Raw genomic sequence first — 27,539 nt, 5'->3', positions numbered from 1 at the left:
AGTGCTTTTATAGTCCGGGACTCTTACAAGAGAAAAGCTGCATGGTCTGTGGCTCCCATGCAATGAATGTAATTTATAATAACAACCAGCGTTTCGACAGCTACGCTGCCTTCATCAGGGTTCTATCTAAGTTTCATAGTGTTGTCTCTGTCTCTACCAGCGGTTCTGCACTGAGGCTGATGCCAAGAACATGCTGCAGTGCCTGAAGCAGAACAAGAACAGCGAGCTGATGGACCCCAAGTGTAAACAGATGATCACCAAGAGACAGATCACACAGAACACGGGTAGATACTGAACACAGACACATACACACACACATACATACACACACACACACACACACACTATAGCGCACAATCAGAGGAGGCTGGTGGGACAAGCTATAGGAGGACGGGCTCATTCAAATGGCTGAAATGGAATTAATGGAACAGTATCAAACATATGGAAACCACATATTTGACTCAGTTCCATTTCTGCCATTCTAGCCATTACAATTAGCCTGTCCTCCTCTGGCTCCTCCCACCAGCATCCACTGCTCACAATCTGAGCAGAGATTATGGCTTCCAGTATGCAAACACAGCACCTCTGTAGCATTACTTCTATGTCCCATCTGTTCTCACCCGATATCTAACCACGGGGTTCTCACCCTGTCTCCTCTCCCGTGTGTCCTGTCCAGACTACAGGTTGAACCCGGTGCTGAGGAAGTCGTGTAAGGCTGACATCCCGAAGTTCTGCCAGAGCATCCTGAACAAGGCTACAGGGGACAGCGAGCTAGAGGGACAGGTCGTCTCCTGCCTCAAACTCAAATACGCCGACCAGGTCAGAATGCATTGGGTTACTGCATTGGGTTCACCTTTTTTGTTGGTGGGGGGGGTTTGTTACTACCGCGTTGAGGCGTTTTTCTATTTTTTTTAATATCTCTCTGTTTACGTATGTGTACTAAACGCGTAATGTTGTCCACAGCGTCTGTCTCCTGACTGTGAGGATCAGATCAGGGTTATCCTGCAAGAGTCAGCTCTGGACTACAGACTGGACCCTCAGCTGCAGCTGCACTGCACTGACGAGGTGAGTCGGCCTCCCGGTCCTACGCAAGACTATTTCTGCTGTCTTACGCACGTTAAGTTTTTTTTTTCCCACATTGGGGAAGTCACCGAGTTCACACACCCGTCTTGCGTGTCAGATCTCTCGGCTGTGTCCCGAGGAGGCTGCGGCCCAGGAACAGACTGGTCAAGTAGAGGAGTGTCTCAAAGTCAACCTGCTCAAGATCAAAGTGGAGGGCTGCAAGAAGGTGGGTGGCTCTCATCTCCTCACCTTGAATGTAACCATGTTCCGCTGTCCGGGAGTCAAGAGTCGAGGCGGGAAAAATCCCTCTCTTCTTCACGCCTTTCTCTGTTTTCTCTGCAGGAGGTGTTGAACATACTAAAGGAGAGTAAGGCAGACATCTTTGTGGACCCTGTCCTCCACACGGCGTGCGCTCTGGACATCAAACACCACTGTGCTGCCATCCCGCCAGGACGAGGGCGCCGTGAGTAACGCACACGGTCAATTTGTATACACACCTCTGTCCCTCGTACACACGTCTCTTACCGCTTCGGCCCTTTTTCCCTTTGTGTTGAGTGGCCTTACAACACTGCTGGAGCTAGAAACAGGAGCATTTCGCTGCACCTGTGATAGCATCAGCACAATATGTGTACACAACCAATACAGTTTGAGTACCTGACAGTGTGCGTTGGCTCCTCCTCAGAGATGTCCTGTCTGATGGAGGCCCTGCAGGACAAGAGGGTGCGTCTGCAGCCAGAGTGTAAGAAGAGACTGCAGGACCGCATCGACATGTGGAGCTACGCTGCCAAGGTGAATAAGACACACACACACACACACCCACCAGCAACACGTCACTAGCTTGGCTAAGCACTCACACCCGAGTCCCTTCAAAACAAGTGAGAACCTGTCAGACATTACCACCATACTTTTTATGGCACTTACATCTGTTCGCCCTGTCCCCCCGGACACACCCGTTCACGTTTTCTAAAAATTCTTCAAAAACCTGTCACTAAAATTCACACTCCTACTCAATGAATGTAACTTCACATTGTTCAGTGTATAATTGAAGCCTGCATATATAATGGCTGATTCCCTCATATTTGCGAAGGCGTACCTGAGATTTGGCTGCAGGAATGGCAGGAAGGAATATACAGTCGAAGTCGTAAGTTTACATACACGTAGGTGGGAGTCATTAAAACTGTTTTTCAACCACTCCATTTCTTGCTAACAAACTATAGTTTTGGAAAGTCAGTTAGCACATCTACTTTGTGCATGACAGAAGTAATTTTTCCAACAACTGTTTACAGACAGATTATTTCTCTTATAATTCACTGTATCACAATTCCAGTGGGTCAGAAGTTTCCATACACTAAGTTGACTGTGCCTTTAAACAGCTTGTAAAAATCCAGAAAATGATGTCATGGCTTTAGAAGCTTCTGATGGGCTTATTGACATAATTTGAGTCAATTGGAGGTGTACCCGTGGATGTATTTCAAGGCCTACCTTCAAACTCAGTGTCTCTTTGCTTGACATCATGGGAAAATCAAAAGAAATCTGCCAAGACCCCAGGAAAAAAAATGGTGGACCTCCACAAGTCTGATTCATCCTTGGGAGCAATTTCCAAACGCCTGATGGTACCACCTTTCTATCTGTACAAACAATAGTATGCAAGTATAAACATCATGGGACCACGCAGTCGTCATACCGCTCAGGACGGAGACGGGCTTTGTCCCCTAGAGATGAATGTACTTTGTTGCGAAAAGTGCAAATCAATCCCAGAACAACAGCAAAAGGACATTGTGAAGATGCTGGAGGAACGGTTTACAACTGCACATGGGGACAAAGATTGTACTTTTTTTGAGAAATGTCCTCTGGTCTGATGAAACAAAAATAGAACTGTTTGGGCATAATGACCATCGTTATGTTTGGAGGAAGAATGGGGGGGCTTGCAAGCCAAAGAACACCATCCCAACCGTGAAGCACAGGGGTGGCAGCATCATGTTGTGGGGGTGCTTTGCTGCAAGAGGGACTGGTGCACTTAAAAAAATAGATGGCATCATGAGGAAGGAAAATTCTGTGGATATTATTAAAAAATATATATTTCACCTTTATTTAACCAGGTAGGCTAGTTGAGAACAAGTATATATAGTGTGTGCAAATGAGGTAGGATAAGGGAGGTAAATTATATTGAATCAACATCTCAAGACATCAGTCAGGAAGTTAAAGCTTGGTTGGAAATGGCTATTCCAAATGGACAACAACCCCAAGCATACTTCCAAAATTGGGACAACAAAGTCAAGGTATTGGAGTGGTCATCACAAAGCCCTGACCTCAATCCTATAGAACATTTGTTGGCAGAACTGAAAAAGCGTGTGTGTGCAAGGAGGCCAACAAACCTGACTCAGTTACACCAGCTCTGTCAGGAGGAATGGGCCAAATTTCACCCAACTTATTGTGGAAAGCTTGTGGAAGGCTACCTGAAACATTTGACCCAAGATAAATAATTTAAAGGCTATGCTACCAAATACTAATTGAGTGTATGTAAACTTCTCACCCCCTGGGAATGTGATGAAAGAAATAGAAGCTTAAATAAATAATTCTCTCTACTATTATTCTGACATTTCACATTCTTAAAATAAAGTGGTGATCCTAACTGACCTAAAACAGGGAATTTTTACTAGGATTAAACATCAGGAATGGTGAAAAACTGAGTTTAAATGTATTTGGCTAAGGTGTATGTAAACTCCCAACATACAACTGTACATCAGTGGAGGCTGCTGAAGGGAGGATGGCTCATAATGATGGCTAGAATGGCATCAAACACATAGAAATGTCTTTGATAGCATTCCGCTCCAGCCATGACCACGAGCCCGCCCCCCCAACCTGTGATAAACATGCACAATGACCTGCATGTCATTGTGTCAGTAAGGGGAAAACACTGCACGAAACCTTTTACTCTTCAGTTAATGGAGACACACACACTCCCTTCCTCACAACACTCTCCGTCTCCCTGACTCTCATCAACACACACGCAAGCTGCATTTAAGTAGCACCAGAAATAGATTTTTACATTAGGCCTATAGGAATCCTACCTTTTCAAGCACATCTCACAAGTAGCAGACCATTTTCCTTTCTTTCTGTGCCAGTCAAATGTGCCTTAACCTACTGTCAATTTACCAGGTTGTTAGCTGTCTCGGTAACGACTGAACAACATCAATAATTAGCGACCCAGGATTAGTTTAAAAACGGCCCCGCGACATGGTTTGTGAAATTTATATTGAATGTGCCCGAATCCAGATAGAAAGGAAAAAGGCACCTCTTTTTTTTAACCGTTTCGACTAGAGACGAGACGTTTCCTCTGCTGTGAAGCTGCAGAGTTGAGGCGAGACGTTTCCTCTGCTGTGAAGCTGCAGAGTTGAGGCGAGACGTTTCCTCTGCTGTGAAGCTGCAGAGTTGAGGCGAGACGTTTCCTCTGCTGTGAAGCTGCAGAGTTGAGGCGAGACGTTTCCTCTGCTGTGAAGCTGCAGAGTTGAGGCGAGACGTTTCCTCTGCTGTGAAGCTGCAGAGTTGAGGCGAGACGTTTCCTCTGCTGTGAAGCTGCAGAGTTGAGGCGAGACGTTTCCTCTGCTGTGAAGCTGCAGAGTTGAGGCGAGACGTTTCCTCTGCTGTGAAGCTGCGGACTAGAGCATGTGAGCGGAGTTGAGCGGTTGGAAATCTAACTAACACCCATCTATTTGTGTGACTACCTGGACCTACCAATTGGTTTGAAGTATTGAAACCAAACCATATGCACTTGAATTATACGTTTTTGAATAAACATGAAAAGGTGACTGTAAGAAGCAAACATCATTTCAGATAGGCTACATGTCATATTAAGGAGCATATAACACTCTAAATAGGTCAGGAGACAGACAGGGAGCCTAAGAAGGAACAAAAAATGTATTATTTAGGCTATATTACTCCAAGGCTATTGCCTACAAAGAAATGCATTGAGTGCGACCCATGTGAGTGCGACCCAATAGGCTGGTAGGGATATAAAGCGCTCAGCATTTAAATAACATTTCGTTGGCTTCAGTCTCATGCGATGGTGCCTGGAGAGCCGGCCAGCAGCGGAGAATATCCTCTCCTTACTTGCAGAGCCACTGGGGATGCAGAACACCCGTTTGGCCACTCTTGCCAGGCTGGTTAGAGATACAGAGTTGTTTTTTTTTCTTTTTTTCTGTAGGTAGGCCCAAAGGATTTTAGGCAATGACACACTTAGTTATCTACCCACCTCGTTCCTTTCATTTAGCATGTGCACATAGTAAGTACACCATCATGCTTTGGGGATAGGTGTCTTTTCAGATTCCACAATGATTCTTTAGTTGTGGACACTACATCACTGCACTCCCTCTCTTGCTCTTGGTCCTCATCTTTGTAAGTCACCTTGATTTAGCACCTGTGTGGTCTATCAGTTTCTTTATGAAAATATTTAGCGAACTCCATGACAGTAGCTAAAGCAAGGGGCTATAGCAGCACACAAGTAGACTACAAATGCATGCTGGGCCGGGCATGCCCTGAGCTCCTGAAGTGAGTTCTACTGGAGGCCGACACTCCATCCTTTTGGGAATCTCGCTGCGTGCTCCGGTGAAATTGGGCGCGTTCCGCTCCAGCTTCGCTCTGCTCACAGACTAGTCTGTGTTCTTGGTTATAACAGGCGATGAAATAACCATGTATCCACATTGCTCGCTTTGCAAGCTGCTCCAATGTAACACATGTACAAATCTAACAGAAGAGTCTTCAGGGTCTGGGTCTGCATCCCCGCTCACCATCACGGCTAAATGATGTTTAACAAAACTGATGGAGGAATAGATGAGCATGAAGAGCAGGCTGAGTGAAGCAGGTGAGGTGAGGGCTGGTTGGGGATGCTGAGAGAAGCAGGTGATTGAGGGCTGGTAGGGGATGCTGAGAGAAGCAGGTGAGTGAGGGCTGGTAGGGGATGCAGAGAGAAGCAGGTGAGTGAGGGCTGGTAGGGGATGCAGAGAGAAGCAGGTGAGTGAGGGCTGGTAGGGGATGCAGAGAGAAGCAGGTGAGTGAGGGCTGGTAGGGGATGCAGAGAGAAGCAGGTGAGTAAGGGCTGGTAGGGGATGCAGAGAGAAGCAGGTGAGTGAGGGCTGGTAGGGGATGCAGAGAGAAGCAGGTGAGTGAGGGCTGGTGTGGGATGCAGCTGGCTGATTTACAGCTGCCCCACGTGATATGCGCATGAAAGTAAAAGGGATGTTATTAGAGCTGTGCATACCGGAGACTAGTGTCTGTTGCTGAAATTCAACAGACTTTATACACATTTTATAACAGGTGCCAGCAGGTTCTTTAGATCGGTAGGGCTGAAAAAGTCTTTATCATATGAAACAGTACTACGGTATTTAAAAATGTTGGTATCATGAAGTTTTTTGTATGGGGATATTACTTCGTTACTGGTATACCGTGCAACACTACAGTGGATGCTTACCCTCCTATGGTCTAGCATTGAACTCACACAATTTCACACCTCTCTACTTTTCCATAATTTGATTGACACCCACACCTGCTCCCCTCTGTCCCTCCCAGGTGGCCCCGGCCGAAGGATTCTCAGACCTGGCCATGCAGGTGATGACCTCACCCTCCAAGAACTACATTCTGGCTATGATTGGCCTGGGCGTGTGCGTTCTCTTTCTGTTCGGCCTGCTGTGCGGCCGCATCACCAAGCGAGTAATGCAGGAGCAGAAGAACAGGTAGAGAGGGGGGCCTCAGAGGGTCCCAACAGCAAAAAAATACCTGGACAGGGCCCTCCCTCAGCATAGCCCCAACTGCCCCCACCTCAGCCTGACTCCATGTACAAACCATCTTCCCCTACCTTCTCTCCCCCTCTTTTACCCCCCAAGCCTCCACGTCACTCCCTGAGACTGGGCTCTATGGGGGAGCCATTCAAGCTTCCCTGTCATCATTGCTATGTCGTCGGAGGGCCACTTTGGGGCCTGGCCTACATTACCCAAACTCCCCTATGGTGGTTGGTCTCCCAGTTTCACTGGTGTGAGAGCCCACATGCCCCAACTGTGAGACCGACACATAACCCCTCCAACCCCACTCCAGTGTCTGACTGATGAAAGCCAAGTCTTCACGTTATGTTCTACAGGAGACGTCTAGAAGGACGATGCCGCCACCTTTTAGTCCTCTATCGCTCCACTGCTAACCAGCTAACGCTAACAGACCTGTACCGCCCGGGGTAGGCCAGCCTGCAAGGCCATAAGCATTATTTTTTTATTTTGATTCTGCTTTTGGTTTCTTTTGCAGTGTTATTATTATTTTTTTTCTGTCTCATTTAGATGCAATATTTATTTTTCTTTTAAGAAATGTTGCATTTGTGGGGGGTTGGTGGGTCAGAAGGGGAGGTGGGTTCTCAGTAAGCATGAAGAGTTATTATGTGAGAAAGAACCTCTCCTTACTTACGGCCTGCCTGGGAGGCTTTCAATGATTTCAGTACTGATACTATTAGCGTGTGCATGTGTGTGTGTGTTTGTCTGAGGGTCTGACAGTTGTGAAAGAGGAGTAATAACGCTGTTTTTCTATTATATTTTTGTTCTCCTGAGAGGACGAGGTGGTTGACAGACTTCAGGTTGCCGATGGGTATTAGAGTCACTGATTTGCCATGGGACTGCCAGGTGTGGCGTTGAACTGTCCTCCACTGACTGAGCCTCATGGGAGAGGAGTCCTGTAGCCTACAGTGTATTATATCAGTCTTACACTCCTTAAAGCTGATGATAATTATATTGATTACTCTATTTGTGATTATGCTGATAGACCTGGCAGTGCATCATAGATGGCTCCAGTGGCAAAGGATGGATGCCTGCTTAGATAGTACAGTCTGAAGCGGTACTCCAGGCACTCCATGCTTGGCCGGTGGTAGGGGTTAGCATGATGCTAACTTAGTGGGTGGAAATGGTAGAGAAGCGGTCTGCATCAAACAGACTGGCGTTCACACACATTTCTCTCAAGGTACTCCGTTAGCAGTGAGCATTTGACAGAGAGCTGGGTCTAATTTGTCCTGAGTGGACACAACACTGACGGATGCAGAAAGAGAAGTCTCCTTTTGAAAACTGTCTTCTAACAAGTGTCTCATCTGGTTTTCAAGTAGTGAAACCTGTAGGGTAGCAGGTTTAAACCATTGGGTATTGGTATTGAAGAATGGTTGGTGGTACAAAGGGCCAAGAAGAATTGGAAGAGAAGAGAAAAAAAAGATACAATACAGATTAATGCTGAGAGATGTGAAGAGTTTGTTTGAAAGGATACTGGAACAGTTGCACATTTTTCTGTTATTCTATATATATATATATATATATATATACCAATACCCATATATATATTTATATATATTGATATTGATATTGTTTGCTCATAGCCTTATTTATTTGTTTACTAATGGTCAAAGTTGGTGAGTCCTTTTTTGATTTGATTGTTCTCTTGTTGCCTTTTTCTTCATTGCCTGTGAAGTACCCTGTTGTTAGACCAGGTTAAGAGTAGCCACAGCCTTTCACCTTACCTTTGAGCGAAGCCTGTTAGCTGAGGCTAGGTTAAGGGAAGCGGGTGGTGCTGGGGACGAGTTTGGGGGAGGGGCTGGATGTTGTCACTCCAGGAGTGTCTTGGCTCGGTTTTAGTTACTGAACTCTAAAGTACTTGTTCAGGTGGGATCTAAACTTTAACCAATCCAAACAGAGGAAAGCCCTCTCAAGGAGGAGTTCAAACACGTTCTCATGATGATTCAACAATCGCTTTCTCAAAACAAACTGTCATGCCATGTAAATTAGTCTGTAGAGTTTTCCCCTCATTGCTACTATGTCATTGCCTTGTTCTTGAATTGGTGTGAGCTGTGAGCGCTTCCCTCCTTGCTTGTAAAAACAATTGATAAATGTAATTTAAATGGCCTCCGCTGTAACCATGCAAAAGGTAGATTTGTCAATGTGTGCCTACTCTGAAAATCCCAGATGGGGATCCCCCACATACATGAATATATATATATCTATATATATATCACACACACACACACACACACTAGAAGCCGCTAGCCTACTCCTAACTCCCCTTCAAACTGAGCAGAGGTGTGTGTACATGCGCCCCTCAAAGCTGTCACACCCCAGACTTGGGAAAGGGAAACACTCCAACAAAGACACCTAGTTTGGGAGAACTCGTTGCAATTGTTCTTTTTTTTTTTTTATACCAGCGCTCCTGTCTCAAGACAGCATTGAATTCTGTTGAGTAGTTCAATCTATCAATACTTACTGTTAATTTAGTCTGTCAAAGCTTTCATCCAGTCAAAATTAAATTACTATAACAATGACTATAACATATGATTAAGATTATGATGATAAAATATGTTTTGTAATTATGTTCTTGTGTATAAATGTATGGAGGTCCTTTTGCTTTCATCTCTGATTATGCCATGTCACAGAATAACAGTGCATTTCCCTGGTTTTAAGTTCTGTCCTATACCGATGAAGTTGGACAATTTGTTAATAAAGTCTGCCGGTTTTTATAATGTTGTCCACTGTTTTGTAGGCACAGGACTGACAGGAGTCAGGACAGGAGGGAGGTTATAGGGCTGGCCAGTCTCCCAAAAGAACACTAACCTACATTACCACTCAGATTAGGTTCTAAACAAGGAAGGATCTGTGTTCATTCCAGCCCTTCGCACACAAATCCTCTAGTCTATGGCTACGAGTAGCCAGGTTTGATAAACAATTCTGAAGCACACCCAGTGCTCTGTGGGCCTGGCTATACTAGACTTGGCCATTCAAGGTAGCTAACTACATTCAGGATGAATACTCCGATATGCCAGAGGTGGTCTCAGGCCATGAGGCGGCTAGGTAGACTAGTGGTTAGGATTATTGGGCCAGTAACCAAAACATTGCTGCTTCGAATAAGAGCGTCTGCTGAATTGCTCAAATGTTTAAATATGATTAGGGAATTACATGTCTGTAGGGAACACGCTTCTTTGCTTTGTGCTCTACTCGTCTGCTTGCATGGGGTTAACCCTTCATGTGTCCAACCTCAACCTGCTCCAGTAGTCCGAGTTGGATAATACAGCTCCCAATAAAACCATTTCTACAAAGAAGGGCCTTATGCAGAATACACAGACATAAATGATGTCCCATTCCCCATGTAGACTAGCCTCGTGACCATCTGAAGTACTGACCTGTGACATTCTGGATATATGTGTGTATGTATGTACACGCATGTAGGAGTTATTTCCAGCTGCTTCCAGTCATGGTCAGATGGATGGATAGATGACCGTGTGGAACCCAGAGACTGGGACCGATCCTGTGTGTGCTGTCTGACACTGGAGTGTTACATTTTTTCCAGCCTAGTTCAAAACCACCCCACTCTGCCTTCCTCTGCATACATGGGTGGATGGATAGGTAGTTTACACTCTGTAAGGATCAGGTGCACCGTATAGGACTTTTTTAGATATTGTAGTTTGAGTGTTCTTTGGATGGTGGATGGAGACATTTGCCAGTTGCTGGGAGTTAAGAAAACCAGGACCAGCCCCTATCATCTGCAATGTGATGGGATGGTGGAACGTTTTAATTGAACGCTCATCGATCAGCTGGCCAAGACGTCCCACTCACAAGGGTATTGGGGCTAAGTGTCTCATCCATGTAGCCCTGGCATACAATATGATGTTTGATTACATGCACAGTGAAGCATTGCATGCTCTATTGGTAAATGGATCCATTTTTATTCTATGAACTATTCAGGAAATATTCAATAAACCAAAATGGTGACAACTGAGAAATGAAGGTACAGTACATATAGTTTGAAGAGGACCTGCAATCACAAATACCTTACACAAAACCGAACATGTACAAAACATTTAATATAGACCACTAAAATACTGAAATTCTTAATGCATTTCTCATTATAGCTGATGTGGTGGTCTGCCTTTGATATTAGAGCTACAGATTCCATAGCCCAAAGAAACGCATTGTATTCCCCACTGAAATTAAACACACCGAACCATTCTGGTTTACTCATACAAATACCTCAAATTCTCCAAGGTGATAACAAGAGAGCAGCCTAAAGCCTGAGGAATGTTTATAAACCACTATTTACATTACTATGATCCCTCTACTGACAGGCAAAGGGAGAAAACACATCCACATTAACAGTATGGCTGGTTCAGGACTTCCTGTAAAGGACAGCAAAAACCCACACCCATCTACACAGAGGCCTCCCCTTCGCCATTATCCACAATGCTCTCCCAGTGGTTCGATTTGCTCTTCCAGTTCCACACCTGACAGTGCTCTCTCATCACCCCCTCCTCCTCCCTTCTTCCTTTCCATCACTCTAGAAACCGTAGGGGGAGACGAAAAGGGTGACCTTGGTGAGGTAGCGTCCCAGCAGGGCTTGTCTCTCCAGCTCGCTCATCTCTACCTCTGCCTCCAGTGTAGCTGGGCCCTGCACAGGGCTCACCAGGAGCAGAGTGCCCGTCTGCCTGCCAGAGCGCTGCATGCTAAAGTGGCTGCGGCCGCGACTCCCCAGCAGGCCGAAGCGCAGCGTGTCACCCAGCACACGAGCCGCAGACACCCGGAAGAGCACCCTTGGTGTGGACATGTTGGAGACCACGGGCATGAAGTGGAAGGAGACGGAGTTGGGAGCCTGGGTGCAGGCCTTGTCCCCCACCACACACGGGTTCCTCTCACACCGCCTGGGACAGGGACAGAGAAGGGTTCTTCTTGTTTCACCCAGTAAATATAACTGAGAAATACATCCAAACTCACCACCTCAAACCATAGTAATAATGTTGTTTTCTATTGTATATCTGTCTTAATTGTAGTAGTTATTTGTATGAACAATAAAAAAATAATTGTCTAGAGCAAGGGGTAATTTGGGTGAATGAGGTTATGTGAGCCAAATGATGGGTGGAGCTGCACTGTGGTGACAATGAAAATGAAAATGTTTTTCTCTCTCCACAGAAACAGCTAAATTGTATGTTTGTTTTAAAATGATTGAGAGTGTAGGGGAATCTCCTCCTCCATCGAATCAGTGCAGTCTCTTAGTGCAAAACCATAACATGATTTGGTTAAAACAGGAAGCATAGTGACACCAGATCGGATAGAAGTGGTGTTTTTGTTACAGCTGTTACTCACATGGGAGAGGTCTTGATGTACGTGGCGTTTGTGATGCGAGGACACTCCACTTGCACACACTGGAACCCCCCGTACGTATTCACACACACCTGGTCCAGGGTGCAGTTGTGAACTCTGCTCTCACACTCGTCAATATCTATCCAGAGGTTTAGGGGGGAGAAAAGAAACACAAGTAACCAAGACTGGTCCCCACTGAGCCCACGACACATCTCCAAAGCTTCAGTTTTACTGGAAAGACATTGTCATATAATGCAGAGTTACCAATAGTTCCCATTGCAGTTACGAAGCAACAAAGGCCATGGACACTAGTAGAGCTCAAAATCAGAGGTTGTATCAAAATACAATCTCCCTGTAACAACCACTGGCTAAGGCCAGGGTACTGTGGTAGCGCTTATTGGTGGAATGGTCTGGTCTGTGGTCCTGACCTTTGCAGCTGCGGTTGTCTCTGGCCAGGTTGTAGCCGCTGGGGCACACACAGTGGTAGCTGCCAGGGGTGTTGATACAGGTGTGCATACACAGGCGCCCAGGCTGTGCCAGCGGAAACAGCTGACACTCATCCATGTCTGAAACACAGTTCCTCAATATATCACTGATATACAGTGAACAAAAATATAAACACAGCATGTAAAGTTTTGGTTTCATGAGCTGAAATAAAAGATCTCTGAAATGTTCCATGCGCACAAACATTTTTTTTTATCTCAAATGTTGTGCACAAATTGGTTTACGTCACTGTTAAAAAGCATTTCTTCTTTGCCAAGATAATCCATCCACCTGACAGGTGTGGCATATCACAAAGCTGATTAAACAGCATGATCATTACACAGGTGCACCTTGTTCTGGGGGACAATAAAAGGCCAATAATTTGTGCAGTTTTGTCACACAACATAATGCCACAGATGTTTCAAGTTTCGAGGGAGCGTGCAATTGGCATGTTGACTGCAGGAATGTCCACCAGAGCTGTTGCCAGAGAATGTAATGTTAATTTCTCTACCAAAAGCCGCCTTCAACGTTGTTTTAGAGACCACGTGCATGGCGTTGTGTGGGCGAGCGGTTTGCTGATGTCAACGTTGTGAACAGAGAGCCCCATGGTGGCGGTGGGGTTATGGTATGGGCAGGCATATGCTATGGAAAACAAACACAATTGCATTTTATCGATGGCAATTTGAATGCACAGGGATACCGTAACAAGATCCTGAGGCCCATTGTCGTGCCATTCATCCGCCGTCATCACCTAATGTTTCAGCATGATAATGCATGACCCAATGTCGCAAGGATCTGTACACAATTCTTGGAAACTGAAAATGTCCCAGTTCTTCCATGGACCTGCATACTCACCAGACATGTCACCCATTGGGCATGGGATGCTCTGGATTGACGTGTTCCAGTTCCCACCAATATCTAGAAACTTCGCACCGCCATTAAAGAGGAGTGGGACAACATTGCACAGGCCACAATAAACAGCCTGGTCAACTCTATGTGAAGGAGATGTGTCGCGCTGCATGAGGCAAATGGTGGTCACACCAGATACGGACTGTTTTTTGGATCCAAGCCCCTACCTTTTAATTAAGGTATCTGTAATCAACAGTATTCCCAGTCATGTGAAATCCATAGATTAGGGCCTAATGAATTTATTTCAATTAACTGATTTCTTTATATGAACTGTAACTCAGTAAACTCTTTGGAATTGTTGCATGTTGTGTTTATATTTTTGGTCAGTATATATAGAAAAAACTCCAGGCTACGTATTTTTTAAGCTCTGATGTATTGGGTCCACTTCCAAAATCACAACTGTACACTGACTGCACTCCTATATAAAATCCCATGACAGACAGCTCTAAGATTGTCTGGTTCTAAGAACCGATTGATTCTTAAAAGTGAAACACATGAATTAAAGGAGCCCTTGGTAAGGTTTGGCCGTAGGTAAGGTTCGGCCGTACTGACCTGTGCAGATGTTGCTGTCGCGGCCGCTTATGGTGAAGCCTGCATCACAGATGCAGTGGGAGGAGCCCTGGAACTGGGTGCAGCGGGATGGACGAACGAAGGCCGAGAGGGGGGCAGAGGACGTAGAGATGGAGGAGGATGAGGGGGAGGAGGAGGAGAAGTAGGACGGCGTGGGAAGGGCGGCGGGGATGTTGCTCACAGTGTTTAAGACTGGGGAACAAAAAGGGACCATAAATATTACACCACTAAGCAGAGCAAGTAAGAGCAATGAGACAAAGTCTACACGTTACAGTACAGTATTAAACAAGGGGCTCCCCATTCATACACAGAGATAGTACTCCAGTAGTGTTGAATATTCCCTACAGTAATAAATGACGCACCATATCATAGTAGAATAATACAATGGTATCATTCTAGGCACGGAGGGAGCAGAGACACAGACAGAAGTGGGCTCTGACTCACCCCTGCATGTGGGCTGCTGGCCGCTCCACTTCAGAGACGCCAGACACACTCTGGTCTGGGGCCCCAGCAGCTCATAACCTGCCTTACACACAAAGTGCACCTCGTGGCCCACACCAAACACCCTCCCCAGTCTCCTGCCGTAAGCCAGACTCTCAGGCTTAGGACAGGTGGCTGGACAGGGAGAGGGAGAGACGCACAGTACAAACAGTAAGACAATCATGACACTTTCAGACGGACAAGCACGAGACAAGACATTGGCAATGGTAAGTCCAGTAACTGTCAAAGCGCTAGTGCAAAACTATACAGTATATACAGTATATATTATAAAAGAGAAAAAACATCCATGTGCAAATGACAAGCTATGCAGTCACTGTATCTCACCGTTGTGCGCCTTGGTAGTGTGTTTGACGGTACTGCTGTTCATTAAGGCATTCAGTCTCTTCCTCAGGGAGCGAAGGCTCTGCTGGTAGGAGGCCTCCTGGGCTGACAGCAACTTCTCCACCTGGCGCAGAGAGCTCTGCAGCTCCTGCCTCGACGCGCAGTCCTGTGGAGGGCACAGCAAGGTCCAGATCATTCAGTAGACAGCCACAATTTTAAGATTTCAGTTGTGGGGGGAATTGGCCCTAAATGCTTTGGGTGAGTGAATGAAATATTAAATGAGTTTACTGTGGAGTAACACTGTAGTGGGTTCCAATGATTCAAATCAACATGACAAGAGATACCTACCTACCCAGGTTAGTACATTATTCATTACAGATCAGTGGTAGGAGACATATTACTAAAAACCCGAAGGACTATGTCAATAGCTTTCCTTGCACATTCTTGGGGAAAAGTGGATATTTTATGTCAAATGTGCTTTATTTCAAGTGCAAACTATAGACAGTCATGTTTGGCTCCATTCAATGGGAAACACCCACTGAGGTATCACCCGTGTGTGGCTGCTCACTTCACACAAACAAAATAAAAATGCATACGTAGTATTTACTGTAACAGGAGTAAAAGGTCCACAGGTGAGGTTTTCAGTGTCAGAGCTCCTTGTGAAATGTTTTGCACCAATTACTGAAGTCCCACCTGTGTGAAAATGTTGTGTGTCAGGAATTAGAGATCGACCACAAACAGTCTCCAATTTCTCCAAATGTGTAAGGAACACTTTCTAGTGGCTCTGCCTCAACTTAGATAGCTTTTTCAAACACAATTACACTGTTAAGACTATAATTACAGCCCTGTGCATTGATATAAGAGAATATGAAAGAGCAAACGTGATCCTGGAGGTCAGTCTTTTTTTATTGGCACAATTTGCAGCTCCTAGGTGTCAGAATGCCATGGACATCTTCTTGTTTATGCAGCTGGATAAATGCTCAACTAAATAGAATCCATTCACTTCACCATAGATGCCTTTTGGTAATACAACGTCACAACATCACTACAATATGGATTTAGTATCAGTAGGGCAATAGTTGTGCATGTCTTTGCATTACAATTAATCGTTTATTTTTGATTTTTTTTAAGCAGCAAGCATTTAAATAAAGTGGTAATTTTAAAAATCGAAGCAATATTCCATTAAAAAGTAATCAGTCAAGAGAAACAAAACCAGAGCAATAGTTGTTGGCTAGAACACGTGTTGTACTCACCTGGCCATGGGCAATGTAGAGATGATGCAAACCCAAAATCACCATAACAACACTAAACTGATTCATCATCATGGGGGGAAAAAATCCTCTTCACACTTTCACCTGGATTCTTGGTCAATAACAAAATAAACCAATTAAAATAAGTTACCTTAATATAGCCTACAGTTTTTAGTTGTTTAAATATAATAGCCTACAAATATAAATAAATGCTCTTTCAATTACAAGAGTAAGACTCATTCAAACATGACAGCGATCTGAACAGTAAACACAGCAAACATTTCTCCTCTACTTTTTTTAGAGAGCAGATGCCACATTTCTCCCCGCCCAGTTGGGTATTTTAAAGCCAAGAGGAGGAGCTGAATCCACCACTAGCAGAGTAGTGGGTCGTACATCTGCATAGAAGTAAAACCGTGGCTTTGATTTCAGATACTATTGTACCAAAATAGAAGGCTAAATTATAAGGCAATGTTTCTCAATTGGTAGGTTTCAATGGGCTAATATATCTTTTCATCATCTTTTGCACAAAAAAAACATGGTTTTAATGTGTACAGTATGGTAGACCTAGGCCGGACTGCTGCTGTGACACCATGTGCTCACTCTTTCCAGCAAGATACTCTTTCCACCTTTCATGCGCAAAATTTCCCCTGTGTTTTTAGTTGCGGTGTGCTAGATATCCACAAGGTGACACCTTGTTGTTTGGTGCCATGTCCAGTGGATCCAGGGCTCGGAATTCTCCTGTCTTTATGAAGATTTGAAGTAGTAGCAGAGAACTAGTCTGGTATTTTATAATTAGAGGACAGTGTCATGATATGATTCAGAGACTTATTGCGAATAGTTGCTATGGTATTTGGATTTTACAGTGAGACAACAGCTCCAGATCTAAATCCATATTACATTTGTCATTCCTTAGGCCACTGCTCTAGAGCCACAGAAAAGGGGAGTTAAATGAGTGATGTGGAGAATTAATCTGTGTAGTGTAGTCTGCAGGGCCAGCGCCTGCGTTTGTGTGTGTGGATCTGTGTGTGCGTGCGCGTGCGTGTGCGCGTGCGCGCGTGTGTGTGTGTGTGTGTGTGTGTGTGTGTGTGTGTGTGTGTGTGTGTGTGTGTGTGTGTGTGTGTGTGTGTGTGTGTGTGTTGTGTGTGTGTGTGTGTGTGTGTGTGTGTGTGTGTGTGTGTGTGTGTGTGTGTGTGTGTGTGTGTGTGTGTGTGTGTGTGTGTGTGTGTGTGTGTACGCATTTGCTTCTCTCCAGGGAATGGAGAACCTGTAAGCTTGCATAAAATGGGGGATTTAGAAAGGACATGATAGGAAACAGCCTAACAGGGACAATGACATTGGGATTAACTGTCAGGCTAACGCAAGCAATATTTTCCTGCGGAATTGAACTCAGTTGCTGCATTGTATGGCAAACTAGAATGCAATTACTCAGCCGGTGGCGATTGGAGGAAGGGATGACAATTACAATCCTCTTATGAAAACCGCTGTCTCTTAATGACTTTCAGTTCAGGCGAGCGGAGGAAGCCACTACCAATTAACGCACAGAATACCTTTATCAGGCCTTCATACGCACACACACACACACATACACACTGCATAAGCACAAGACTGAGAGAATACTGAGATAGCTAGATACATTAAGAGCAGCTCAGGTGTATTAGCTAACTGTTCCATCCAGGACCATAGAGCTGAATAAGCCCTCTCTCTGCATCCCAGTGGACTATCATCACCCACCGTGGGGCTGCTGGTGTTAACTGGCTCCCTGGCCTGCTGCCTCTGACAAGCCATTAGTAGTGAGCCGCTCAGCTCTGTCTGGAGGCTGTATTAATTAGGGAAGGGGTAGACAGAACCATCCTGGAGTTCACTGATCCTCAACACCGCTGCCTGCCTGCAGCCACAAACCGCTGTTTGCCGGTTCTCTTTATTGAAGAGCCATGATGAGGATGTACTGTATGTTGTTTTCTATACAGTGCGGTGGTGGATTTGTGGGTGTGTTACTGTGTAATGAAGTAGGTTTGTGTTGTTTCTCATAGGTGCTGATTGGTGGAAGACTGGCTTTCCTTCTGAAACTGTGAATCATTGGAGTGATACAACATGGTTGTGCAGGCTACAGACAATGTTTTAACCATCAAACACACACAAAGCAAGAACAAGGTGATCTCTACTATATTGAACTCACTTGTTTGCCTTCAATGGAAATGTCTTTCAGCCTAGTTTTAGTCCAGAGATGCTATGCTTTTGAGTTGATACTACAGCAGCATATCCTCATTGGAATTCATTGTAAGTGTAGTAATGATAAGGGGTTGCTGACGGGGGTAAACTTTGTAGATAAATAAATTAACCTAAGAGAGCACAATCCACCCAAGATCATCATATCCTTATTAGATAGGACGAGTTTAATTAAAATGTAATCATTTAATGGACTTTCTAATTAAAATGGAGTTCGCTGATGGTCTCTCTCATTTGCTCGACAGGGTGCAGTCGTGCGATGGCTGCTTTTATAGAACTTGAGAACTCTCTCTCTCTCTCTCTCTCTGTGTGTGTGTGTGCGTGTAATGTGTAGGTGTCTGTTTCTTAAAACGCTGAGATGTACAGTGTGTACTATATGTAACCAAACTGTTCTCTAAGGATAAACACATGAGAATGAAGCAGTTCCTGATACATGTCCTCAGATCATTGTACAGTCTTCAAGTAAGCTCTCTACAATTAAATCAATACAACTTCTAATACATTTACATTCAACAGTAGAGTAATCACACATTCCTCACCGCTCTTATGCTATTAGATGCACTTACATTGAGAGACTGTCATGCTTTAAAGGCCCGGGGCAGAATATAATGGGGTTTTCCTGTGTTTTATTCAGTACCAGTCAAAAGTTTGGACACCTACTCATTCCAGGGTTTTTCTTTATTTTTACTATTTTCTACATTGTAGAATAATAGTAAAGACTTCAAAACTATGAAATAACGAACATGGAATCATGGAATAACCAAAGAAGTGTTAAACAAACGTATTTTATATTTGAGATTCTTCAAAGTAGCCACCCTTTGCCTGGATAAAGGCTTTGCACACTCTTGGCATTCTCTCAACCAGCTTCATGAGGTAGTCACCTGGAATGCATTTAAATTAACATGTGCCTTGTTAAAAGTTAATTTGTGGAATTTCTTTCCTTCTTAATGCGTTTGAGCCAATCAGTTGTGTTGTGACAAGGTAGGGGTGGTATACCAAACTCCATATTATGGCATGAACAGCTCAAATAAGCGAAGAGAAACGACAGTCCATCATTACTTTAAGACATGAAGGTTAGTCAATAAGGGACATTTCAAGAACTTTGAAAGTTTCTTCAAGTGCAGCCGCAAAAACCATCAAGCGCTATGATAAAACTGGCTCTCATGAGGACCGCCACAGGAAAGGAAGACCCAGAGGTACCTATGCTGCAGAGAACACATTCACTAGAGTTAACTGCACCTCAGATTGCAGCCCAAATAAATGCTTTACAGAGTTCAAGTAACAGACGCCTCTCAACATCAACTGTTCAGAGGAGACTGCGTGAATCAGGCCACCTTGGTCAAATTGCTGCAAAGAAACCACTACTAAAGGACACCAGTAAGAAGAAAAGACTTGCTTGGGCCAAGAAACACAGCAATGGACATTAGACCGGTGGAAATCTGTTCTTTGGTCTGATGAGTCCAAATTTGAGATTTTTGGTTCCAACCTACGTGTCTTTGTGAGACGCAGAGTAGGTGAACGGATGATCTCCCCATGTGTGGTTCCCACCATGAAGCATGGAGGAGGAGGTGTGATGGTGTGGGGGTGCTTTGCTGGTGAAACTGTCAGTGGTTTAGTTAGATTTCAAGGCACACTTAACCAGCATGGCAACCACAGCATTCTGCAGTGATACGCCATCCCATCTGGTTTGCACAGCCTCCAGGCTGTGTAAGGGCTATTTGACCAATAAGGAGAGTGATGGAGTGCTGCATCAGATGACCTGGCCTCCACAATCAAATCAAATCAAGGGGCTATATAAATGTATGAGCTGAAAGTTTAGAGGGACGGCCAGGTCTTGGCAGATTTGCAGTGGTCTGATACTCCTTCCATTTCAATATTATCGCTTGCACAGTGCTCCTTGGGATGTTTAAAGCTTGGGAAATATTTTTGTATCCAAATCCGGCTTTAAACTTCTTCACAACAGTATCTCGGACCTGCCTGGTGTGTTCCTTGTTCTTCATGATGCTCTCTGCGCTTTTAACGGACCTCTGAGACTATCACAGTGCAGGTGCATTTATACGGAGACTTGATTACACACAGGTGGATTGTATTTATCATCATTAGTCATTTAGGTCAACATTGGATCATTCAGAGATCCTCACTGAACTTCTGGAGAGAGTTTGCTGCACTGAAAGTAAAGGGGCTGAATAATTTTGCACGCCCAATTTTTCAGTTTTTGATTTGTTAAAAAAGTTTGAAATATCCAATAAATGTCGTTCCACTTCATGATTGTGTCCCACTTGTTGTTGATTCTTCACAAAAAAATACAGTTTTATATCTTTATGTTTGAAGCCTGAAATGTGGCAAAAGGTCGCAAAGTTCAAGGGGGCCGAATACTTTCGCAAGGCACTGTATCAGCTTGAGAGGATGAGCACCACTATCTTATCAAAGATTCTTACAGACATCGCTTAACCTGTTGAGTGTAGGGGGCAGTATTTTGGATGAAAAACGTACCCAAATGAAACTGCCTATTTCTCAGGCCCAGAATCTAGAATATGCATATAAGGATAGAAAACACTCTAAAGTTTCCAAAACTGTCAAAATATTGTCTGTGAGTATAACAGAACTAATATTGCAGACGAAAACCTGAGGAAAATCCAACGAGTGCTGTTTTTCCTGAAAGCTCTCTGTTCCATTGCCTTTTCCTATGGCTTCCACATGTTGTGAACAGGCTTTAGACATAGTTTCAGACTTTTATTTTGACAATTGAGCGAGAAAGATCACATTGAGTCATTGGATGGCTGGGTGCCAGCAGCGTTTTGCATGCGCAACAGCTTGGAGCAAACATTTTCTCTCTCTCTCCTATTGAAGAAGCTACAGTCCGGTTTAAATATTATCGATTAAATATTGTAAAAACAACCTGAGGATTGACTCTAAAAAATGTTTGACGTGTTTCTACGAACTTTACGGATACTATTTGGAATTTTCGTCTGCCCGGTCATGACCACTCAAGCCTGTGGATTTCTGAACATAACGCGCCAAACAAATGGAGGTATTTTGGATATAAAAATAATCTTTATGGAACAAAAGGAACATTTATTGTGTAACTGGGAGTCTAGTGAGTGCAAACATCCGAAGATCATCAAAGGTAAGTGATTCATTTTATTGCTTTTCTGACTTTTGTGACCAATCTACTTGGATGCTAGCTGTTTGTAATGTTTTGTCTGCTGAGAGAGATGTCCTTACATAAACGCTTGGTTTGCTTTCGCCGAAAAGCTTTTTTGAAATCTGACACGCCAGGTGGATTAACAACACGCTAAGCTGTGTTTTGCTATATTGCACTTGTGATTTCATGAAAGTAAAATATTTTTAGTACTTTAATTTGAATTTGGCGCTCTGCAATTCAGCGGAAGTTGACGAAAATCATCCCTCTAACTGGATGGGTGCATCAAGAAGTTAAACTTTAATCATTACAACTATTGGCTACAATTCTGACAATTTTTTGACAATACGCAATGAGAGCCAGGTGCTCAATGTTTTAAGTATGGGAGAGTTTCAGAAAAGCAAACTAAGTCAAACTAAATGCATATTCTACAGTCATAGCTGATGTGTAATGTCCTACATGGCAGTTGCTAACTTGAATCTGCCGTGAATAAGATTAAATGCCCATTCCGAGAACAACACACACTTGTTTTGAGCCCCACATTTTTAGCATGTTATAATGTATGTTTTTCATGTTATTTTGGCATCAATACGTATCACATGTCAGTTTACAAACATTGTAAAAATAATATATCGTTGAGTTAATAAAGCCGCATACAAACATGGCCTCTTTTTTGTTTTCTTGAATAAAGTAGCACCAAAATGCAGGTGTTTCAGCCTTGCTCAGGGCTTTCTGTGGTGGTTGGGCAAGCCCGCAGAAAATAGGGAGCGTTGCGCCGTGATTGGCTCAGTATTCTGTCACTCATGGGGACTTTACGTCACTGTCAAGTATAAGAGGAGACCTTGAAAATTTTAGCCGTTCGGCTGCTGCCATAGAAGTGCCCATCCAAGAAGGCTCATAGTCATTGGCCACAGATAAAGTGACGTCAAATCACGTTATATGTACAGTAGCTTTGATTGGACTGATCATGTCAGCAACTTACTTTCAGAATCTTATTTAGCAGTCATCATCATTAATCAAGTCGACAATCTACTGGCAGATCCTTTTTAATCCTTGTCATATGAAGAGACATAATAAAGAAAAATTACAGATAAAATGTATCTGTGTTCATCGGCCATTGGACATAAACATTACACAACAACTTGGAAATCACAAATTCAACGACTGCGTGTGGTCTGTGTGGCTGTGTGGTCCCAAATCTGGGATTAAGGGGCTCTTTTCCAAGTTTAAAATGATAAACATTCAACATTGACCAGGCTGTCAATGATGCACTCAAAACAACTGTTAACTTGGAGGACCGCCGCGCCACCTTCCTGTTCAAGTGAGCATAGCATGAACAATGTGAGTCCAAAAATGTATTGTATGCTGCTTCATAAGTGATGTAATATGCCAGGGAGATATGTACAGTGGGGCAAAAAAGTATTTAGTCAGCCACCAATTGTGCAAGTTCTCCCACTTAAAAATATGAGAGAGGCCTGTAATTTTCATCATAGGTACACTTCAACTATGACAGACAAAATGAGAAGAAAAATAATCCAGAAAATCACATTGTAGGATTTTTAATGAATTTATTTGCAAATTATGGTGGAAAATAAGTATTTGGTCAATAACAAAAGTTTATCTCAATACTTTCTTATATACCATTTGTTGGCAATGACAGAGGTCAAACGTTTTCTGTAAGTCTTCACAAGGTTTTCACACACTGTTGCTGGTACCCCTCTAAATTTTGCCTACTGTTCTGACTGTTCTACTGTAGCCTATAACCTGTTTTAGAGAAATGTAATCATTGAATATTGTAAGAGCTTTCATTGTCTGCTTACAGTATTTGCTCCCTTTATTTATCCTATGGTTCTGACTTGGTGTACAGGGAGAACACTGTAAGAACGGCCCATGTTTTGAATTCTGTCGCTGTACATTTCAAAAGTGCTAAACAAATAGTTATATTGACTAATGTCTGTCCTAGTTCGCTCATGAATGTCTTAACCAAAACTACAGATTACCTCTTATCCGCTTCTCCTCCCCTTGCGCTGTAGTTTGTACATCTCAATTGACATTAGAAAGCTCAATTGTTTAAGCAAGTCAGCCATATCAGCTATGTTTTTTTTAAAGGCAGTAAATGAGGCTGAATTAACTGTTTCGCTGCCAGACAAGGCTCCGCTGATAGCCAGGTGTAGCAGTGGTAAGATGAAGGGACTGCTGTTGGGACTCTGCTGTTGGTACAGCTTTATGTAGGCCCTCACAGTTTGTGGGCACCGTTTGTCACTGTTATAGTGAAATTCATGTATTGTTTATTGTTGTGTTGTGTAGTGGCTTTGCAGGCATGCATTCCACTTATTTATTTTTTTGCCCCACCAAGATTTACATGCTAAAATCGTCACTGGATGTTATCCTAGTGCTGTTGTTGGTGCTAGGCCCTGGCTTTTCTCGATCTTGTTGGTCAGCAGGCAGCGTGGGGATGGGCGGGTATTACATTTGCTGCTAGGCTCCTCAACCTCGGTGGTCAGGCCAGCAGGCCGCTCGGTGAGCTCGACATTGCACTCGACTTGGTGGTCCTCCATTTTTTTGCGCTTGGCTGTGCACAACCATTTTCAGATATCCATGCTGATTAGCTTGCTATAATTATTCATCTCGTGGTGACCAAAACTTAATGAAGCTAGTAGCTACTATCTAGCCTATTATTAGCTGTCTGGAAAAGTGAACAGCTTTTCCCTCTCTGTGAGAAAAAAAAGTACATTTGAACCCGCCCTGGCTGGGATCCGATGAGATTCCTGAACAAGGCAATGAAGGCGGTGACTTATGACATTCTGCCCAATTAAAAGGCATTTAGGGATTTGAACTACTAAATAGTACATTATTACATCCCTCTTCAGATCATGAGCGCACACCCGGCGTAGCCTCTGTCCTGGTCTGCACTACTGGCAGGCCCGAAACGCTACATTGGCAAAACCGGGATTGTAATTGATATCCCATTTGTTATGTTTCTGGGGAAACAAAACTGGCGGGGCACAAATTTTATGCCCGACTTAGAGTCAGCTTTGGTGTGTGTGTGTGTTTGTGTTTATGTGTACAAATGTAGGATGTTATTTTGAGACGGTTTGCTACAGCAGGAAATGTGAATTACTTTGTGGTTTATAATCAACCCATTTTGTTTTTGTAGTGGTTGATAAAGGTTTTCGTTAGGGCAAATCAAGTCTGACGTTTTAAAGTGGAAATGACGAACTTTAGAAGCCTTTTTAAACCTTGAATACACTACAAGTTCGTATTTCCTGCAACAAGAGGGATCAAATTAAGATCCTGCATCTGTGTGTGTGTGTGTGTGTGTGTGTGTGTGTGTGTGTGTGTGTGTGTGTGTGTGTGTGTGTGTGCGTGCGTGCGTGCGTGCGTGCGTGCGTGCGTGCGTGCGTGCGTGCGTGTGTGACTGACAGTTGTGAGGGGAGGGAGGGCGTGAGGATCTCTGACGGGATGGAGCTTTTATGTCGCTCATGCGTGACTCCCTCTGTCCCTCCGCTGCGTGAACGATGAAACAACGGCTGTTTTAGTAGCAAGTGAGTATTGCTGACACCGCTTAGAGAGATGGAGATAAAGAGAGAGAGAAGTGGGGGGGTAGCAGTCGGTGAGAGAGAGAAATAGAGAGAGAGAAAGAGCGAGAGATAGAAAGAAAAAGGAGCAGTCTCAGACAATCTGAGAGTGAAAAGTCGAGACTGTGCTGTTCCTATCCAACCAAATACAATCTCCTGTCTGTCCTGCACTTGTCTTTCACAGGTTGATGATGAGGCACCTTTTTAGGCCCAATCTAGCAAGCAGCTGCTGTTTAGTTCTGCCCTCTCAGTAGATGATTGGCAGGGATGAATCTGAAGAATGCTCAATGGAGAGCTCTCACTTTGCTTTATCAGGAGATGGAGACGGCAATACAGATTATAATCAGTTGCTTTCTTAAATGCTGCCCTAGCCACTATTTCTCATGCAGCACAGTAGCCAACATGTCTTCTCTTGTTTCGTATTACAGTACATTTAATGCAGTGAGTGAGGTGGTGCTTGAACTCTAGTACTTTCGGCTTTGTGTCTGCCTCTGAACCAGGAAATTAGGTTTTTCCCACAGCCTCCCTCTATGATGCTTGTCTCTGCTCGGGGATCTGTCCTCTCTCTCTCTCTCTCTCTCTCTCTCTCTCTCTCTCTCTCTCTCTCTCTCTGCCTCTGCCTGTCTCCACTTCTACCTCAGTACAGCCTGCATTCCTCCAGTCCTTCTGTACCTTTGCTACTTCAATAAACAGTGACAATTTCTGAGAGCTCTGTGTGGCTGTGACATACAGTAGGAGCATCCACACAGCTGTAGCATTCACTCCAGTCCACACAGCACCCCCATGCCTGTTACAGAGTGGGTCAGCCCACCAACCCGAGCTCACCGCTGTGGAGTGACATGGTACATCCCGCTGGTACAGTTCTTAGAGCGCTGTCATTGATTCCAGAGTGAGCAGTCTCCTCTCCTTTCCGCTCTGTTAGGGTTGCAGAGAGACACTGGGAAGGAGAGATTAGAATAGGAGAGTCTCCGCTGATTCTGTTTGTTTGAAGGCATCCCCCCCCCCCTCTCTCGTTCTCTCTCTCTCTCTCTATCTTTCTCTCTCTCTCTCTTTCTTTGTTGTCTCACTCTCTCTCTCTTTTCTCTCTTTTCTCTCTCTCTCTCTCTCTCTCTCTCCCTCTGTCTCCCTCAGTCTGGTACCCTGTTCAAGAGTGAATACCACAGCCTAAGACGTGAGTATAGGGCAGCCTGCCTTTTTTGTCTCTCTCTCTCTGTACGTTTTTTATATAGGAACCCTCTCTCACTCTCCTTCCTTCCTTCCTTCCTTCCTTCCGTCCTTCCTTCCTTCCTTCCTTCCTTCCTTCCTTCCTTCCTTCCTTCCTTCCTTCCTTCCTTCCTTCCTTCCTTGTGTGGTAGTAATTAAGCACATTGATGATGCGTAAGCGCATATCGAATGTGAACACTGTATGTTTATTGTGCCTGAATTTAAGGTGAGAAGTATTATCCTTTTGATGAGCACGACTGGAACATATTCCGTGCGCAGATACCTAACAAAATTTGTTCAAGGATGCTCGATTATCTGTGCAATAGAAGGGAAGCCTCATAGCACACAGGCAGTAGCAACAGGAGCATGTGAGGATGTTGATGATATGGGTTGATGTGATCTAAAGGTAGCTTGCGTGTGTGTGGTGAGCTGAGATGATTGAAGAGGCTATGTAGATCAGTATCTGCCAGGAATCAATCAGATTTTGCAGCTTGGGCCAGAGCAACTACAGCCTCTGTCACTCACACACTGGGAAAGACAGAAAGTGGTGTGTGTGTGTGTGTGTGTGTGTGTGTGTGTGTGTGTGTGTGTGTGTGTGTGTGTGTGTGTGTGTGTGTGTGTGTGTGTGTGTGCGCGTGCGCGTGCATGTGCATGTGCATCTGTGTGTGTGTGTGTGTGTGTGTGTGTGTCATAGACTGTATGGTTGTTGTGTGACCCTTGTGTAGTGGATGTGAAACAGAAGGTTGCTAGTTCGATCCAATCTCCCTGCTTGGGGCAGAAGAGAATGCACTCTGTTACACTTGCAACATACAATTGATTTCCAATAGTTCCACAGATTTCCGCATTATCACATGATGCGGTCCACTATTATAGTTTCATTACATTATAATAAACAAACAGGCTACTATTTATTCGTTTGCCTCGCTAGGGTCATACTCCTGATGTTATTTCCTTCCAACTGCTGAAAATGAATGTCCCCATACAATCACTAACCACAGTGCATAAAATATATTCTCTTACCACTCTCACTCTTTCTCTTTCACCTTCTCTTTCACTGCGCTGTACGTGTTTGAATAGCCCTGATCATTCATGCAAAATTACCCATAAGCAAGCTGTGAGTGTTTCCGTGACCTGACAGCGATATGAATCTCCACTGTTG

The 27,539-nt window shown here is 44.1% G+C and overlaps 3 protein-coding genes across 5 annotated transcripts in view; 2 read left to right on the top strand and 1 right to left on the bottom strand.

Moving 5' to 3' along the window:
• LOC139369942 (Golgi apparatus protein 1-like) overlaps positions 1-8,293 on the top strand; it is a 39,619-nt gene extending 31,326 nt beyond the window's left edge. Inside the window, exons 20-26 of one of the 2 annotated variants that reach the window (XM_071109229.1) lie at positions 161-284; positions 677-819; positions 964-1,065; positions 1,181-1,288; positions 1,405-1,525; positions 1,745-1,851; positions 6,628-8,293. In XM_071109229.1, the coding sequence (XP_070965330.1) occupies positions 161-284; positions 677-819; positions 964-1,065; positions 1,181-1,288; positions 1,405-1,525; positions 1,745-1,851; positions 6,628-6,795 (873 nt within the window). In that variant the 3' untranslated portion in view covers positions 6,796-8,293. The remainder of the gene's footprint in view (positions 1-160; positions 285-676; positions 820-963; positions 1,066-1,180; positions 1,289-1,404; positions 1,526-1,744; positions 1,852-6,627) is intronic. The other variant, XM_071109236.1, reaches the window with a different exon arrangement.
• Positions 8,294-10,769: 2,476 nt separating this feature from the next.
• Positions 10,770-16,516, bottom strand: LOC139381555 (fibulin-7-like). The gene is made up of 7 exons (XM_071125191.1): positions 16,235-16,516; positions 14,985-15,147; positions 14,604-14,774; positions 14,142-14,351; positions 12,626-12,763; positions 12,201-12,336; positions 10,770-11,758 (listed from the first exon to the last, which is right to left on the bottom strand). Exons 1-7 carry the CDS (start codon positions 16,304-16,306, stop codon positions 11,398-11,400), a joined length of 1,251 nt encoding a protein of 416 aa, XP_070981292.1. The 5' UTR covers positions 16,307-16,516; the 3' UTR covers positions 10,770-11,397.
• Positions 16,517-26,298: 9,782 nt separating this feature from the next.
• LOC139381544 (RNA-binding Raly-like protein) overlaps positions 26,299-27,539 on the top strand; it is a 41,141-nt gene continuing 39,900 nt past the window's right edge. For both annotated transcript variants that reach the window (XM_071125181.1, XM_071125171.1), the window contains exon 1: positions 26,299-26,348. The gene's annotated coding sequence lies outside the window, so the exon portion shown is untranslated. The remainder of the gene's footprint in view (positions 26,349-27,539) is intronic.

This window comes from Oncorhynchus clarkii, chromosome 2 (genome assembly GCF_045791955.1).
Source record: "Oncorhynchus clarkii lewisi isolate Uvic-CL-2024 chromosome 2, UVic_Ocla_1.0, whole genome shotgun sequence".
In the NCBI taxonomy this organism is placed as follows: domain Eukaryota; kingdom Metazoa; phylum Chordata; class Actinopteri; order Salmoniformes; family Salmonidae; genus Oncorhynchus; species Oncorhynchus clarkii.
This window is presented reverse-complemented; position numbering and strand designations above follow the sequence as displayed.